Raw genomic sequence first — 13325 nt, 5'->3', positions numbered from 1 at the left:
CCTTTTCTGAATTACAGACACTGCTTTCTCTAATTTCCGTTCTAGGTGGTGGATACCACACAGGCTTCTACCACGATTGCTATCTGTTGGACGAAATGTCTTATAGGATGTAGGATTGCCATACTACCGTCATGCTTCCTTACGAGTACGATTATCTTTCGTTTTGGGAACACCCTCGATGTGGGAACACTCTTGATATGGGAACACCCTTGACATGAGAACAACCTCATCTCACTCGATATGGGGACACCTTCGATATGGGAACACCCTCTATGTTTATTGAGTTATTAATTGCTTATTTCAGGATAATGGGTCATTTTAAGATATGCTTTTGAGCTATTGGCAAACCAACCAAAATATTTTTCAAAGATAAAGCCTAATCTCTTCTACAATGAAGGATTTTAATATCCACTTACTGGAAAAATATTTTGATTCCTTGAATGGTAACGTGATTTCCAGAACATCATGGACACTCAGCATATTTTGATCAATTTAAAAGCAGTTTTGTGACATCAAGAATTATTATACTGGTGAAAAAAGCAAGCTAAAGTATCGAATTTATCATCGTCTTCATTAACATCATCTTATTTGTTTAGTTGTGGGAGTACCTTGAGAAAAGGAAGTAAAGTTTTTATCGCTTTTGCGTTTCCATAATTTTATTTTCAATAATTACGTCAACAATGATACTGGGCTTGATTCTATGCTTTAAAAACAAAATTAAATTATTGTACCTTACGAGAGACCACGGATCCAATGCTTTTTGGACTTATCCTCATGACCTTAATTTGCAATGGAAATTGTAGCAGTGCAATTATAACTGACAAAACGAAACGCTCATGACAAGGGTTTATCGTTATTGCATTAATGTCAGCGTGGTGATCTCGGAATTTTTGTAATGGAAAGACACGAGATAGTTTCCATTTTTAATTCGCGTGCTTCCTTACTTTTTATATTCTTTTTAATTTTTTTATGACTTTACTTTATATATTACTGAAAGAGGAAGAAAGGACCATGATTACCTATTTAAAACATCAAATATAATTGAACAGAATTAAGTATAAACTGAATGTATAGATTTGGTTTGAATGTTTACATCATATTAGGCAAACTGTGCATACCAATTTTTTGGTAAAACATTTCTCTAGTGTCCAAATCAGCCATAACATAAAATATTTTACTAACGATTCCCGATGGAGAGAGCAATCCAGTGTTCATTGCTAGCCCAGGCCGGAAAAAAACAAGATAAAATGGAACTGACAGAAGGGAAAACGGAAGCAAAGAGAGTTCCAAACCTTTGCAGTAGAGGCAAAGAAACTTCAGGAAGTTATTTATGTTTCTTCGGCAAAAACGATTTGAAGTCTCCCATTAGAGAAATAAAATCGTGTATTGGTGACTGTGATTAAACTGACAAAATAACAAGGACTTTTCGTAAGTCTTGAACCCTTAAATTACACCCTCTCTCTCTCTCTCTCTCTCTCTCTCTCTCTCTCTCTCTCTCTCTCTCTTATAAAACTGGTAATTGAATGAAATTACTTAATACCACGGACTTGTCGTAAGAGCCAAAACCCTTAAACTACATTCTCTCTCTCTCTCTCTCTCTCTCTTGTAAAACTGGTAAATGAATGAAGGTACATAATAACAAGGACTTGTCGTAAGAGCCAAACCCCTTAAATTACACTCTCTCTCTCTCTCTCTCTCTCTCTCTCTCTCTCTCTCTCTCTCTCTCTCTCTCCGGCATCATTAAATGAGAGTTTATCGCCGTTTATGTCCCGTGCCGTGAAATGAACTTTGCATAATGGCATCATTCGTTCTCATCGTAAAACCAAGTCTCTGCCTCTCGTGCTTATACAGAAAGACCGAACCGAGGCGATACTGCGCTTCCGAACTAAATGGGGAATGTATGCATTTATGAGTACATGCGCGCACACGTAATTACTTTGGGATGCTGTTTTTTTTCTACTTCTTTTTCTTCTTCTTCTTCTTCTTCTTCTTCTTCTTCTTCTTCTTCTTTTTTTTTATTCATCTGCATCGGTACGTTTCGTTTTTGTGCCGGAATTTGGAGAAAGGGGAAGTATTTATGTATGCATATATATATATATATATATATATATATATATATATATATATATATATATAATATATATATACATATATATATATATATATATATATATATATATATATATATATATATATATATATATATATATATTTGTGTGTATTAAGTAATATTTATTACGTATTTCTTTCCTTCCTTCTTGATGTATTCACTCATTTTGCTTTTTTTCTTTCTTTATCTATCTTTTTTAAATACTTTTTATTTGTTTTATTTATTTAATCCTTTATTTTTATATATTTATTTGTTTATTCTTTTACCTGACGGCCCCTTTATTTACAAATCCTAAATATTTTTTTGAATATGTAAATAACATGCTCTTTGAAAATATATTACTGATGATGCCATACTAATAATACTGTGTGTGCGCTCGCGCGTGTGTTCAAAGATCACACATACACACACGCACACACGCACACACACACGCACGCACGCACACTCTTACTGACGTTGCTTCCCAGCGCATATCAAAGTGAACTCTCATCTTTTGAATCCCTATCAAAGTATTCCTCTCCATTTCCTATTTTGGATCTCGCTTTGCAAACGAGAGTTTCCTGCTGATTAGGCGTCATTCATGTGCTAATTTGTTTTCCGTCTTGCTCTCGTGCAGTCTGCAAAATTGCATGATTATTGGAGATTCGAGATCATTTCATGCCTCTGCTTGCCTTTCGGGATGTTTGTAAAATTAGCGATATTTATTAGCTACATTAGTTTTTTTTTTTTTTTTTTTTTGCTTGTTGGTTTTGTAATTTTCGTATTACTGCAATATATTCGTTGACAATAAGCTTAAACGACAAAATAAAATTATCACATATGAGTTGTCGTTACAGCATTAGCAATAAGGCTTTACTGTCGCTTTTGTCTTTTTTGCTTTAGAATTACGTCGCTCGTAAGTTTTCTTTTTTCAAGAATATTTTTTTTCAATTTTCGAAAATGATTCTTTTTTGTTACTTTTGCAAAATTTATTGATTTTTTTTCCTTTTGAAAGTATATTTTTTTCCTTTTGCAGGAACAATTCTCTTTCGTTAATTTTGCGAAAACAATTCATTATTGCTCCTTTTTCAAGAGCAGTTCTTTACTGTTCCTTTTGTTTTCAACATGAGAATCCAAATTTCTTTATATATTTTTTTTATCGATTCAGTACAAATGACCTCACACAATATAAGTGTTCCTGTCCTTATAGATTCCTATAAGTATGTATATATTTATATATATATATATATATATATATATATATATATATATATATATATATATATATGTATATATCGTGCCCATACTTGCAGGATAATTTTCATTGAAGAGAGGGAAAATTAAGCCGCTGGTCAGGAACTGGAAAGGTGACCACCAAGAAATGCCAAATGCCATAGGCATACGTTTAAGCCATTGAATAACCGTGGCAACCCTATCCTAAATCATTTAAACTTATTAAACTCCTGAAGATTAGCGCCTTCTAGAGCCACAATCTCCAAAGGAAAATAGTGTGTTCTAATGAGAATAGAAAGAAATAAATAAATTATATGTTCACCAAAAGAAACTAATTTCCAAAGACTGCCAAAGAAATTCGAACAACTTTTTATCCACGAGTCTCACGAAAATGAGTCGGGTAAAGGAAATGTTTCAGCAACAAGATCATGAATTACCAAGATACAGCTGGTGTTTTTGTACATCGCCTTGGCAGTGATGATACTAATAATATAATAAAAGCGGTGTCTAAGGTTGAATTTTACTCATTATAAGCAGTTACGAAAAGAGTCAAATATAGATGTATTCATGTTTGCATATTGTCAATGTAAGCTTTGAATGGTATTCTTGTCAGCTTTTCAGCGAGTAAAAACCTTTGATTAAGATTCACAAAATGGATAAAGATGAATTAGATGTTTGAACTGCCTTTATTATATGCACATTATTAAGAAATATTTACTCCTTATAGTTCAAACAGGATCGACTGTCGAAGATTGTTCACAGCTAAAAAAAACTTTAAATGAATAATTTCAAGTAAGGTTGAATTTTTACCTGTAGGAGTAAATCCCATTCTTTATTTTTTCTTGGATTTTTTTCAGCTGTGCCCAATAACGCTGATTTATAATTCACTAAAGAAGTGTTTTTTAATGTTTTAGTGCAACAGTCCAACGTATTCATGTTAAAAGCCAGTTCTACTACATATGTTCTTATAATCAAATACAATCATGAGTCTGTATAAGTGCATATATATATATATATATATATATATATATATATATATATATATATGTATAGGTATGTATGTATGTATGTATAGTGTGTGTATAGTAAGTGCAAATATACATATATATATATATATATATATATATATAATATATATATATATATACTATATATATATATAGAGAGAGAGAGAGACTGAGAGAGAGAGAGAGACGAGAAGAGAGAGAGATGAGAGAGAGAGGTCATGACGGCAGAAGGGAAACAGAGGTGGGGGAGATGTAATCAATGCTGGTCTGGTGACATTCTTGTAAACAATTTCCTTTGTAAGCGGTCTCTTGCGCTTTTTTATGAAATTTTGACTGCTCAGCTATATATGTATATATATATATATATATATATATATATATATATATATATATGTGTGTCGTGTGGTGTGTGTATATATATATATATATATATATTATATATAGTATATCATATATATATAAATATATATATATATATATATATATATATACATATATATATATATATATATATATATATATATATATATATATATATATATATATATATATATATATAGCTGAGCAGTCAAAATTTCATAAAAAAAAAAGCGCAAGAGTCCACTTACAAAGGAAATTGTTTACAAGAATGTCACCAGACCAGCATTGATTACATCTCCCCCACCTCTGTTTCCCTTCTGCTGTCATGACCTCTCTCCGACTCGAATCCATTCTCTTCAATGAAACTCCGCCCCCTTCACCGTCTCCTCCAAAACGCCCGACTACGCCTCCTGGACACCACCCTACCACTCCGTCCCCTACAACCCGTAATTCCGCCTACACATAACTGTGAGCGCTGTTTGGTCGTGTCGTCAGGTAACTGTCCGAGTTTAGTTTATCCGTGACAGTTGTGCGGTGCAGAAACCTCTCCCTGAAGTACGCCACCTACGGCCCGTCCCACCCTTCCCCCTTGTTTTCCCGGCGCCAGACAGTTTTTCGTAAAAGAAGTCGCTTAAAATAAACTCCCATTTTTACGAAGCAATGAAGCCTCTGTTCGGTTTCAGCATCTTCTTACTCTGCTGCGCCTCCGTCAGGGCAGAAGACGACGCCTCTGCAGCAGCGCAGCAGCAGATGCAGACGCCCAGAATCACGTCTCTTTGCCAGGGGATCAGGAAACCGGCCGGGCGGCGGGCGATGATTTTGGAGATGCAGAAGGCGAAGCTGGCGTCATATCAGATCTCATAGTCATGCTCGTCGAAGCGGCCAGGTCGACCAGTTACTCGTCGCTGCTGACACTGAATGTCACGAACGTCATCATCTTGGCAGTCTTGGCATTCATCTTCTTCTCCCATTACGGATTCATCGGCCTGGTGGGGAGATCGTTTGATGGACCGGGAGCCTTCGACGTGTCCGCCCTCAGTAGCGCCGTGGCGGCGATCGCGCCCGGCGTCCGAAGAGCTTTGCAAACGTACGCTCACCTACAGGAGAATTAAGGCATCAGAGCCCCCGCCCCCCCAAAAAATAAATCACTTTCGAAGGTAAGATTATCGTGCAATTGGAACCTGAGAAGTTCAATTGAAAATGCAATGCATTACTACCCTAGTACCCTCGTTTTAATACTTTACTAATTTCTTAGATATTTATTTATCAATTTGTTCATTTATTTTCCTTTTTGATTAAGTTATCTTTTCGTTCTGCATTTTCCTTTACCTCCAGTTACTTTTTTTGCTAATGAACACAGTATTCTTTGCAAGCATTAATTTCAAGTCAATAGCCCTTGTGGGGTTGTTCCCTATGAACAAGGCTCATTCTCTGAATAATAATAATAATAATAATAATAATAATAATAATAATAATAATAATAATAATAATAATAATATACCCCTATCTGAAATTCGACAGATATATTTTCAATGCAAGGAATTTGCCCTTTACAAACAACTTGTTTCAGAATTCATCCGTAGAGTGTTAGAAAACGGTGAAGCAAATTCTCTCTCTCTCTCTCTCTCTCTCTCTCTCTCTCTCTCTCTCTCTCTCTCTCTCTCTCTCTCTTTATATCTTCTGGTTTCGAGTATCTGAAGTAGGTTAATTATAAAGGGCACGGCAAAGCGGCTGTTGGATGTCACCCATATTATATCTCGATAATTGCGTACCTTATACTAACTTATCACGTACTACGTCTCACACGCACGACAAAGTCAAGATAATACGTACCTTGAACTAACTTATCACGTACTTAGTCTCACACACACGACCAAGTATTCAATTACTTTTTTGCCGTATGAAACCTGTTACTCATTTACCACTGACGCCTTTTGATAATGTATCACTCAATTTGCCCCGCCACCCTATACAGCAATGTCAGTCTTACGTTCGCTGAACCTGTATTACTGACAGTAAAAGTCTCACATTCGTTATCGGTATCCGTTACTTTGTTCATTGCGAGTGTAAGAAATTCCGAGTGGAAAGTAAGCAACTGATTATGTAAAATAATTTAAAGGAATACTAAGTTTCAAAACCGCTTCTTACTCTGAATAAAGGATTCGATTCCTTTCATAAATCAGAATACTATGATAGGAGAAAGAGCGCTTGACATGACATAAGAATATTCTTCAGGAATATGAATCAATCATAGGAATACAATGGACCTCCTTGCCAGGAAGCGTATTCCCGAACTGTAACCGAGTACTGGGACCTTCCCTGAATATCTTTAAATCTAACCAAAGAATCTTCTTGAAAATAATCTCATTATGTTTCCCACACCCAAATTAACTGTTTGTTAGATTTTGAACTAACCTAACCCAACCTAGCCTAAGGGCATGGCAAAAAAAAAAAAACAGGAGCTGGTGCAATACTAGCAGACATTTCGGGAATTTACTGCCGGAAATACGTGTCATTAAGAAAAAATAAACAAATAAAATCTAATCCTGCATTTTTGAGTGCTTTGGTATTACGGATATGTGAACCGACGGCCACCTTCTAAGAAGGCTTCATAATCTAAAACAGGCAATTGATCAGCAACAAGATTGTATTTATCTGCCCAGTTATCTACCACATTTTAGTTCATTCCCTTAGTAAATTGGTCTAGGTCAACTGACTCTGTTCTACCCCACTTAAGACAGACTGACCGGGCATAGACACGTTGATCGCGTAATGGAAGCTTCAAATTAACCCACAGACGATACATTTTCTGAGTATCCATGAAACGGCAACAAGTGTGCGTTTCTCGAGGAAAGAGTCTCATTGAGCTTATGATCATCACTTGGATTCAGATTATGATTAAGCTGTGGTTACTTGATTGTAGGAGGCAGGCATATTATTACCCCATGAGCAATATGCAAACATGCGGTAGACTGACAGCAGGAAATGAGACTCCTGTGAGCATAATGTTATAACCAGTTCTCCAGTTGTAAAGAGACGAGATGCAAAATAAATTTTTTTATAATGAGCATGCTATTAGGCATAACGGTCATGGAAGATGAGATGCAGAACACTTTAGAAAAAGGAGTATTCCATTAGGCATTCAATGGCCATGAAAGCACGTTTGTTTGTGTTACATTTTATTCGTTTGTTCATTTTTTCTTTTTTGCATATTCTTTCGTTATCTTTTTTACCTTTTGATAACTTAGTCGCCTTTCTCGAAATTAATCCAGGTTTTGGTCTGATGCTCGAAACACTTATCTTTGACTTTCTTATAAGGAAAGTATAACGTTATAATTTCATGCCTTCTTTAAGGGAAAGTGTGAAGTTGAAAGTTTACAAACTTTTGCCAAGATTTAATCCTGGATCGACAAATAGTTTTTGATAAAGTAGCAAAGGAACTTGGATGTTAATAAAAGGCACTGCGAGTAAAAACAAATAAAAAAAAAGATTAGAGAAATAGGATGTAGGGATAGAGATAGAAAGATAAGGGAGAGAGAGAGAGAGAGAGAGAGAGAGAGAGAGAGAGAGAAATCATTACCAAGATCTTCCCCCCTTTCAATCCTTGCCATAGAATAACAACTACAACAACAACAACAACAAAGAGAGAGAGAGAGAGATCATTACCATGCCCGTGCTCTTTATACAGAATTACAACTTCGGCAACAAGAGAGAGAGAGAGAGAGAGAGAAAATTACAACAACAGCAAAGAGTCAAAGGCTCCGAACGAACTTTGAGACTCCAGTGACCTGATTGCTCTCTTTTATATTCTGTCAAAAAATGATGACGTTTATGACCTGGGTAATGAGGTCATCGCCATTCCAGTGATGACTCAACCTCGCCTTCACAACGATACCTTTTCACTTTTTATTTTTATTGTTTTATCCGTCGGAATATTCCGTGAAGTTGCAGAAATTGGCAAACGTAATGTCTTGCGTGTGGGAGCTGCATATCATGGCGTGCATTCCTTTTTGCAGTTCATGTCACTTGGCTTGACTGGAAATTGTGATGATTTATTGTTTGCAATTTATGATTTTCCATGAAAGAGGTGAGATGGTTAAATGTTTTGTCTGAAATATTTCCATCTTTTTCTTCGCGAATTTCGGAACGCAGTGTTTAATAGGAAACAAAGTTCCGAAGTGTCACTTATATTTTAGCAATATAACGATCACCCGACCACCCCCCCAAAAAAAAAATTGCTGCGTAGTCCATCAAAAAACACTAAATTAATGGCTTCCTAATCTTTCATATATATATATATATATATATATATATATATATATATTATATATATACAGTGGTCCCCCCGTATTCGCGGGGGATGCGTACCAGACCCCCCCATGAATAGTTAGAACCCGCGAATGTTTGGAACCCCTATGAAAATGCTAAAAACAGCCTATTTTGTTAGTTAAAACTCAAGAAAAACCACTAAAAATTTTCATACTTGGTTTTTTTAATAGTTTTACACAAAAAGTGCATTTTATGATGAAATTCATCAAAAAGACCAGGAATTTGTGGATATTTCTCATAGAAAAATACCGCGAATGCGCGAATTTTCCGCGAATAATGCGGGGAAATGTTCCCCAGAGAAATCCGCGAATGTGTGAGTCCGCGAATCTGGAGAACGCGTATACGGGGGGTTCACTGTATATATATATATATATATATATATATATATATATATATATATATATATATATATATATATATTTATATATGTTTTCATCTGTATTAAACATACATCAAGAGATATCCCGCTATCCAAATTATTTTATCTAATTATTTTATGAATATATTTCCAGGATAAGAATAGCAGAAATCTGCAGAATCCTTTGAAGGATTTTCCAAATGTTAATTTCCTTCCCCAACATCCTATAAGAATAAACGCGTGTTTACCACGCACCCCGAGAGAAGAGGTTTTTCGTCATGGGAGCAACAACCTCCCCTTTAGACACTCCTCAGTTATTGAACACAGCACGTTAGTATCCCAGGCCAATTATACATCCCAGATCAGCGGTTAATTAGCTCTGATGTTTCTTCGGTGCAGTCGAGTTTTCTGTACAGCATATAATGCCATGTGAAAACTCTCAGCCACGGCCCTGTGGTGGTTTGCGTTGTTGGAATATAGCGGTGCCAGACGGACGATCATGGATAACTTAAAACTTGAATGAAATAAAAACTACAGAGGCTAGAGGGATGCAATTTGGTATGTTTGATGATTGAAGGGTGGATGATCAACATGCCCATTTGCAGCCCTCTAGCCTCAGTAGTTTTTTTAAGATCTGAGGGCGGACATACAAATAGCCATCTCAGTCATTTTATTTTACAGAAATTAAAACAGTAAACGAATTCTTAGGAATGACTCCATTGCCTCAAATTAGTATTCTTTTTCTGTTTACGACCTTCAAAGCTATTTTAGTTACGATACAATAACTTACTATTAATAGTATATACTCCCTGATTTTCAGGCCTATGTTGGTGAGGCGTCTATACCCCTTACTTCTGGGGCCATGTTAGTTTCTAAATCTCAAATCCTCATAGAGGCATAAAGCAAAATAAATAAGAACCATATTTATCTTCAAATCCAGTTTGCATCTTCGTGACATGTGGAATTCACTCACCCATCTTCTCGCCTTCTTTATATATATTTTTATTTGTTTATTTATTCATTTTTATTTTTATTCCTCTTCATTTCTGCCTTTGAAGTCTTAAACATACTTTGCTGTTCAGGTTGAAATCACGAATCCTGTATTATTATTATTATTATTATTATTATTATTATTATTATTATTATTATTATTATTATTACGAGATTATAAGAGGTAAAGACGTACCAATCACGGAGAAAGGGGAAAAGTGCCGAGGACGGCAAATCCGAATCCATTTGTCTTAATTGCGAACTTATGATGCCTGACATAGAAAGGGACGAATGGGATTCCTCGAAGCCGTTGTCAGACGCTGTTCAATAAAGCTTATGGTTCCATCAGGCTGACGTCTGTTACTATTCCGCTTCTTTTTTTCGTTTTTCTTTTTCTTCTTCGTAACTCTTTCTCATTTTTGTTTGATTTATTTCCATTTTCTTTTGTTTTTTCTTCTATCTTTTGTTTAATTGGTTCCACTTTCTTCTTCTTCTTCTTCTTCTTCTTCTTCTTCTTCTTCTTCTTCTTCTCACTTTTATTTGACTGGTTCCTCTTTTATTGCTTTTGTTTTTGCTCTCTTCTTACCACTTTGCCATTTTTTATTGATTGCTTCCGCTTATAATTATTATCATTGATTTATTTTTTGTATTTGTTCTCTTGTTGACTCCTCAATTTTGTTTGATTGCTTCCTCTTTCATTTTCCTTTTTTTTTGTTTGTTCTCTTCTCCACTGTTTCTCACTTTTGTTTGGCTGCTTCCTCTTCCTTTTATTTAGTATTTTACTATTGATTTTGCTCTCTTCTTCTTTGTCAATTCTACAGTTGCTCTGTCTAGGAAGCTCCAGACTCCTTCTTCATCATTTCCCTTCAAGTACAATGCTCTACAATCATAAGGTTCTACAGGTACAATGCTCTACAATTATAAGGTTCTACAGGTACAATGCTCTACAATTATAAGGTTCTACAGGTACAATGCTCTACAATCATAAGGTTCTACAGGTACAATGCTCTACAATTATAAGGTTGTACAAGTACAATGCTCTACTATTTCAACATTTTACAAGCACAATGCTCTACAATTTCAACACTTTACAAGCACAATGCTCTACAATTTCAACATTTTACAAGCACAAAGCTCTACAATTATAACGTTCTACAAGTACAATGCTCTACAATGACAAAGCTCTACAAATACAATGCTGTTCTACAATTACAAGGCTCTAGAAGTACAATGCTCTGCAATTACAATGCTTTACAAGTACAATGCTCTACAATTACAACGCTTTACAAGTACAATGCTGCTCTACAATTACAACGCTTTACAAGTACAATATTTGCATTTACAATGCTTTACAAGTACAATGCTCTACAATTGAAAAGTTCTACAAGTACAATGCTCTACAATTACAACTCTCTACAAGTACAATGCTCTACAAATACAAGGTTCTACAAATACAATGCTGTTCTACAATTACAAGGCTTTAGAAGTACAATGCTCCGCAATTACAACGCTTTACAAGTACAATGCTCTGCAATTACAACGCTTTACAAGTATAATGCTCTGCAATTACAAGGTTCTTTAAGTACAATGCTCTACAATTACAACGCTCTACAAGTAAAATGCTCTACAATTACAATGCTTTACAAGTACAATGCTCTACAATTGAAAAGTGTACAAGTACAATGATCTACAATTACAAGGTTCTACAAGTACAATGCTCTATAATTACAAGGTTCTACAAGTACAGTGCTCTCTACAATTGCAACGCGGTACAAGTACAATGCTCTACAATTACGATGTTCTACAAGTACAATGTTCTGCAATTACAACGCTCTGCAAGTGCAATGCTCTACTATTACAACACTATCTCGCGTCGGGAGACAATTTCAAGCACATTCGAGAACTTCCTTGATATTTATCACACTGCAGAAGTCGTGCAAATTTAGTTTCACGAGCGAAATTTGTCCTCGCGAGCGAAATTTGTCTTTACGAGCGAAATTTGTCTTTACGAGCTTGAGCTGTAGAACCTTACGCGTCATCATCCGGGCCTTTCTTGGAGTTATCTCTTGGTTATCGCCTAAAGTCATCTCTCGAAGTTATCTCTCTGTGTTATCTCTTGAAGTAATTATATTTTATCTTTTGGAGTCATCTCCCAGAATTATCTCATGGAGTTATCTCCTGAGTTGTTAATCTCAGAGTTCTCTTTGGCGTTATCTCTTGGAGTTGTCTCCTGGAATTATTTATTGGAGTTATTTATCTCTTGGAGTTTTCTCTTGGAACTATCTCCTGTAGTTGTCTCTCGGGAATTTTCTCTTGGAGGTATCTCGTGGAGTTATCTCCTGGAATTATCTCTTTGAGTTGTCTCTGGTTGCGACATTCACTTCCACCAAGCGCTGCCATTTTTGGATGCTTCTTAGGATTATCAACTTCTATGAGGTTAGAAAATATAGCACATTTATTTCAACGAAGCGTTAGCACTCAGTCGTGACGTCACGCACGCTCTCGTGCCAAAGATGGGTGTGGACGATCTTCAGTGCGAGTCTGAATTAAATATAAATATGTTCGTCTTTGGGAAAAGGTCCATTAGTACACTAATGGAAATCCTTTTCTACCACATAATAAAAATCTTATCTTTTGAGAGCTTAGTAATAATAATAATAATAATAATAATAATAATAATAATAATAATAATAATAATAATAATAATAATAGATTTTATTTTAGCATTATTTATGTTCATTTTTCTTTTCTTATAAATTATTTTCAAAAATCTGATGTACATTTTAGTGTTTATTTATTTTACGAAAAAAAGCCGTGGTGTAGAAAAGAATTTTTTTTATCGTTTTATTTAAATTAGGCCTAATTTTTCACTCGTTTTAATTCCCAGCCAGAAGAACAAAGCATGAAAATAGTGACCCACCCTTCTAATTTGCATCGCTCGAGGAAATACGTAATTCTA

General features: G+C 35.3%; 2 protein-coding genes across 2 annotated transcripts in view; one reads left to right on the top strand and one right to left on the bottom strand.

Annotated features, from left to right (window-relative positions):
- LOC135208666 (uncharacterized) overlaps positions 1-13325 on the bottom strand; it is a 167250-nt gene that overhangs the window by 100707 nt on the left and 53218 nt on the right. The window lies entirely within an intron of this gene.
- LOC135208153 (uncharacterized) overlaps positions 5015-13325 on the top strand; it is a 41750-nt gene continuing 33439 nt past the window's right edge. The window contains exons 1-2 of the mRNA XM_064240294.1: positions 5015-5135; positions 5326-5846. Of these exons, the coding sequence (XP_064096364.1) occupies positions 5015-5135; positions 5326-5801 (597 nt within the window). The 3' untranslated portion in view covers positions 5802-5846. The remainder of the gene's footprint in view (positions 5136-5325; positions 5847-13325) is intronic.

The sequence above is a fragment of the Macrobrachium nipponense genome, chromosome 35, assembly GCF_015104395.2.
Source record: "Macrobrachium nipponense isolate FS-2020 chromosome 35, ASM1510439v2, whole genome shotgun sequence".
NCBI classification, from domain to species: domain Eukaryota; kingdom Metazoa; phylum Arthropoda; class Malacostraca; order Decapoda; family Palaemonidae; genus Macrobrachium; species Macrobrachium nipponense.
The sequence above is the reverse complement of the archived record's forward strand: the minus strand, read 5'-3'. Positions and strand labels throughout refer to the sequence as shown.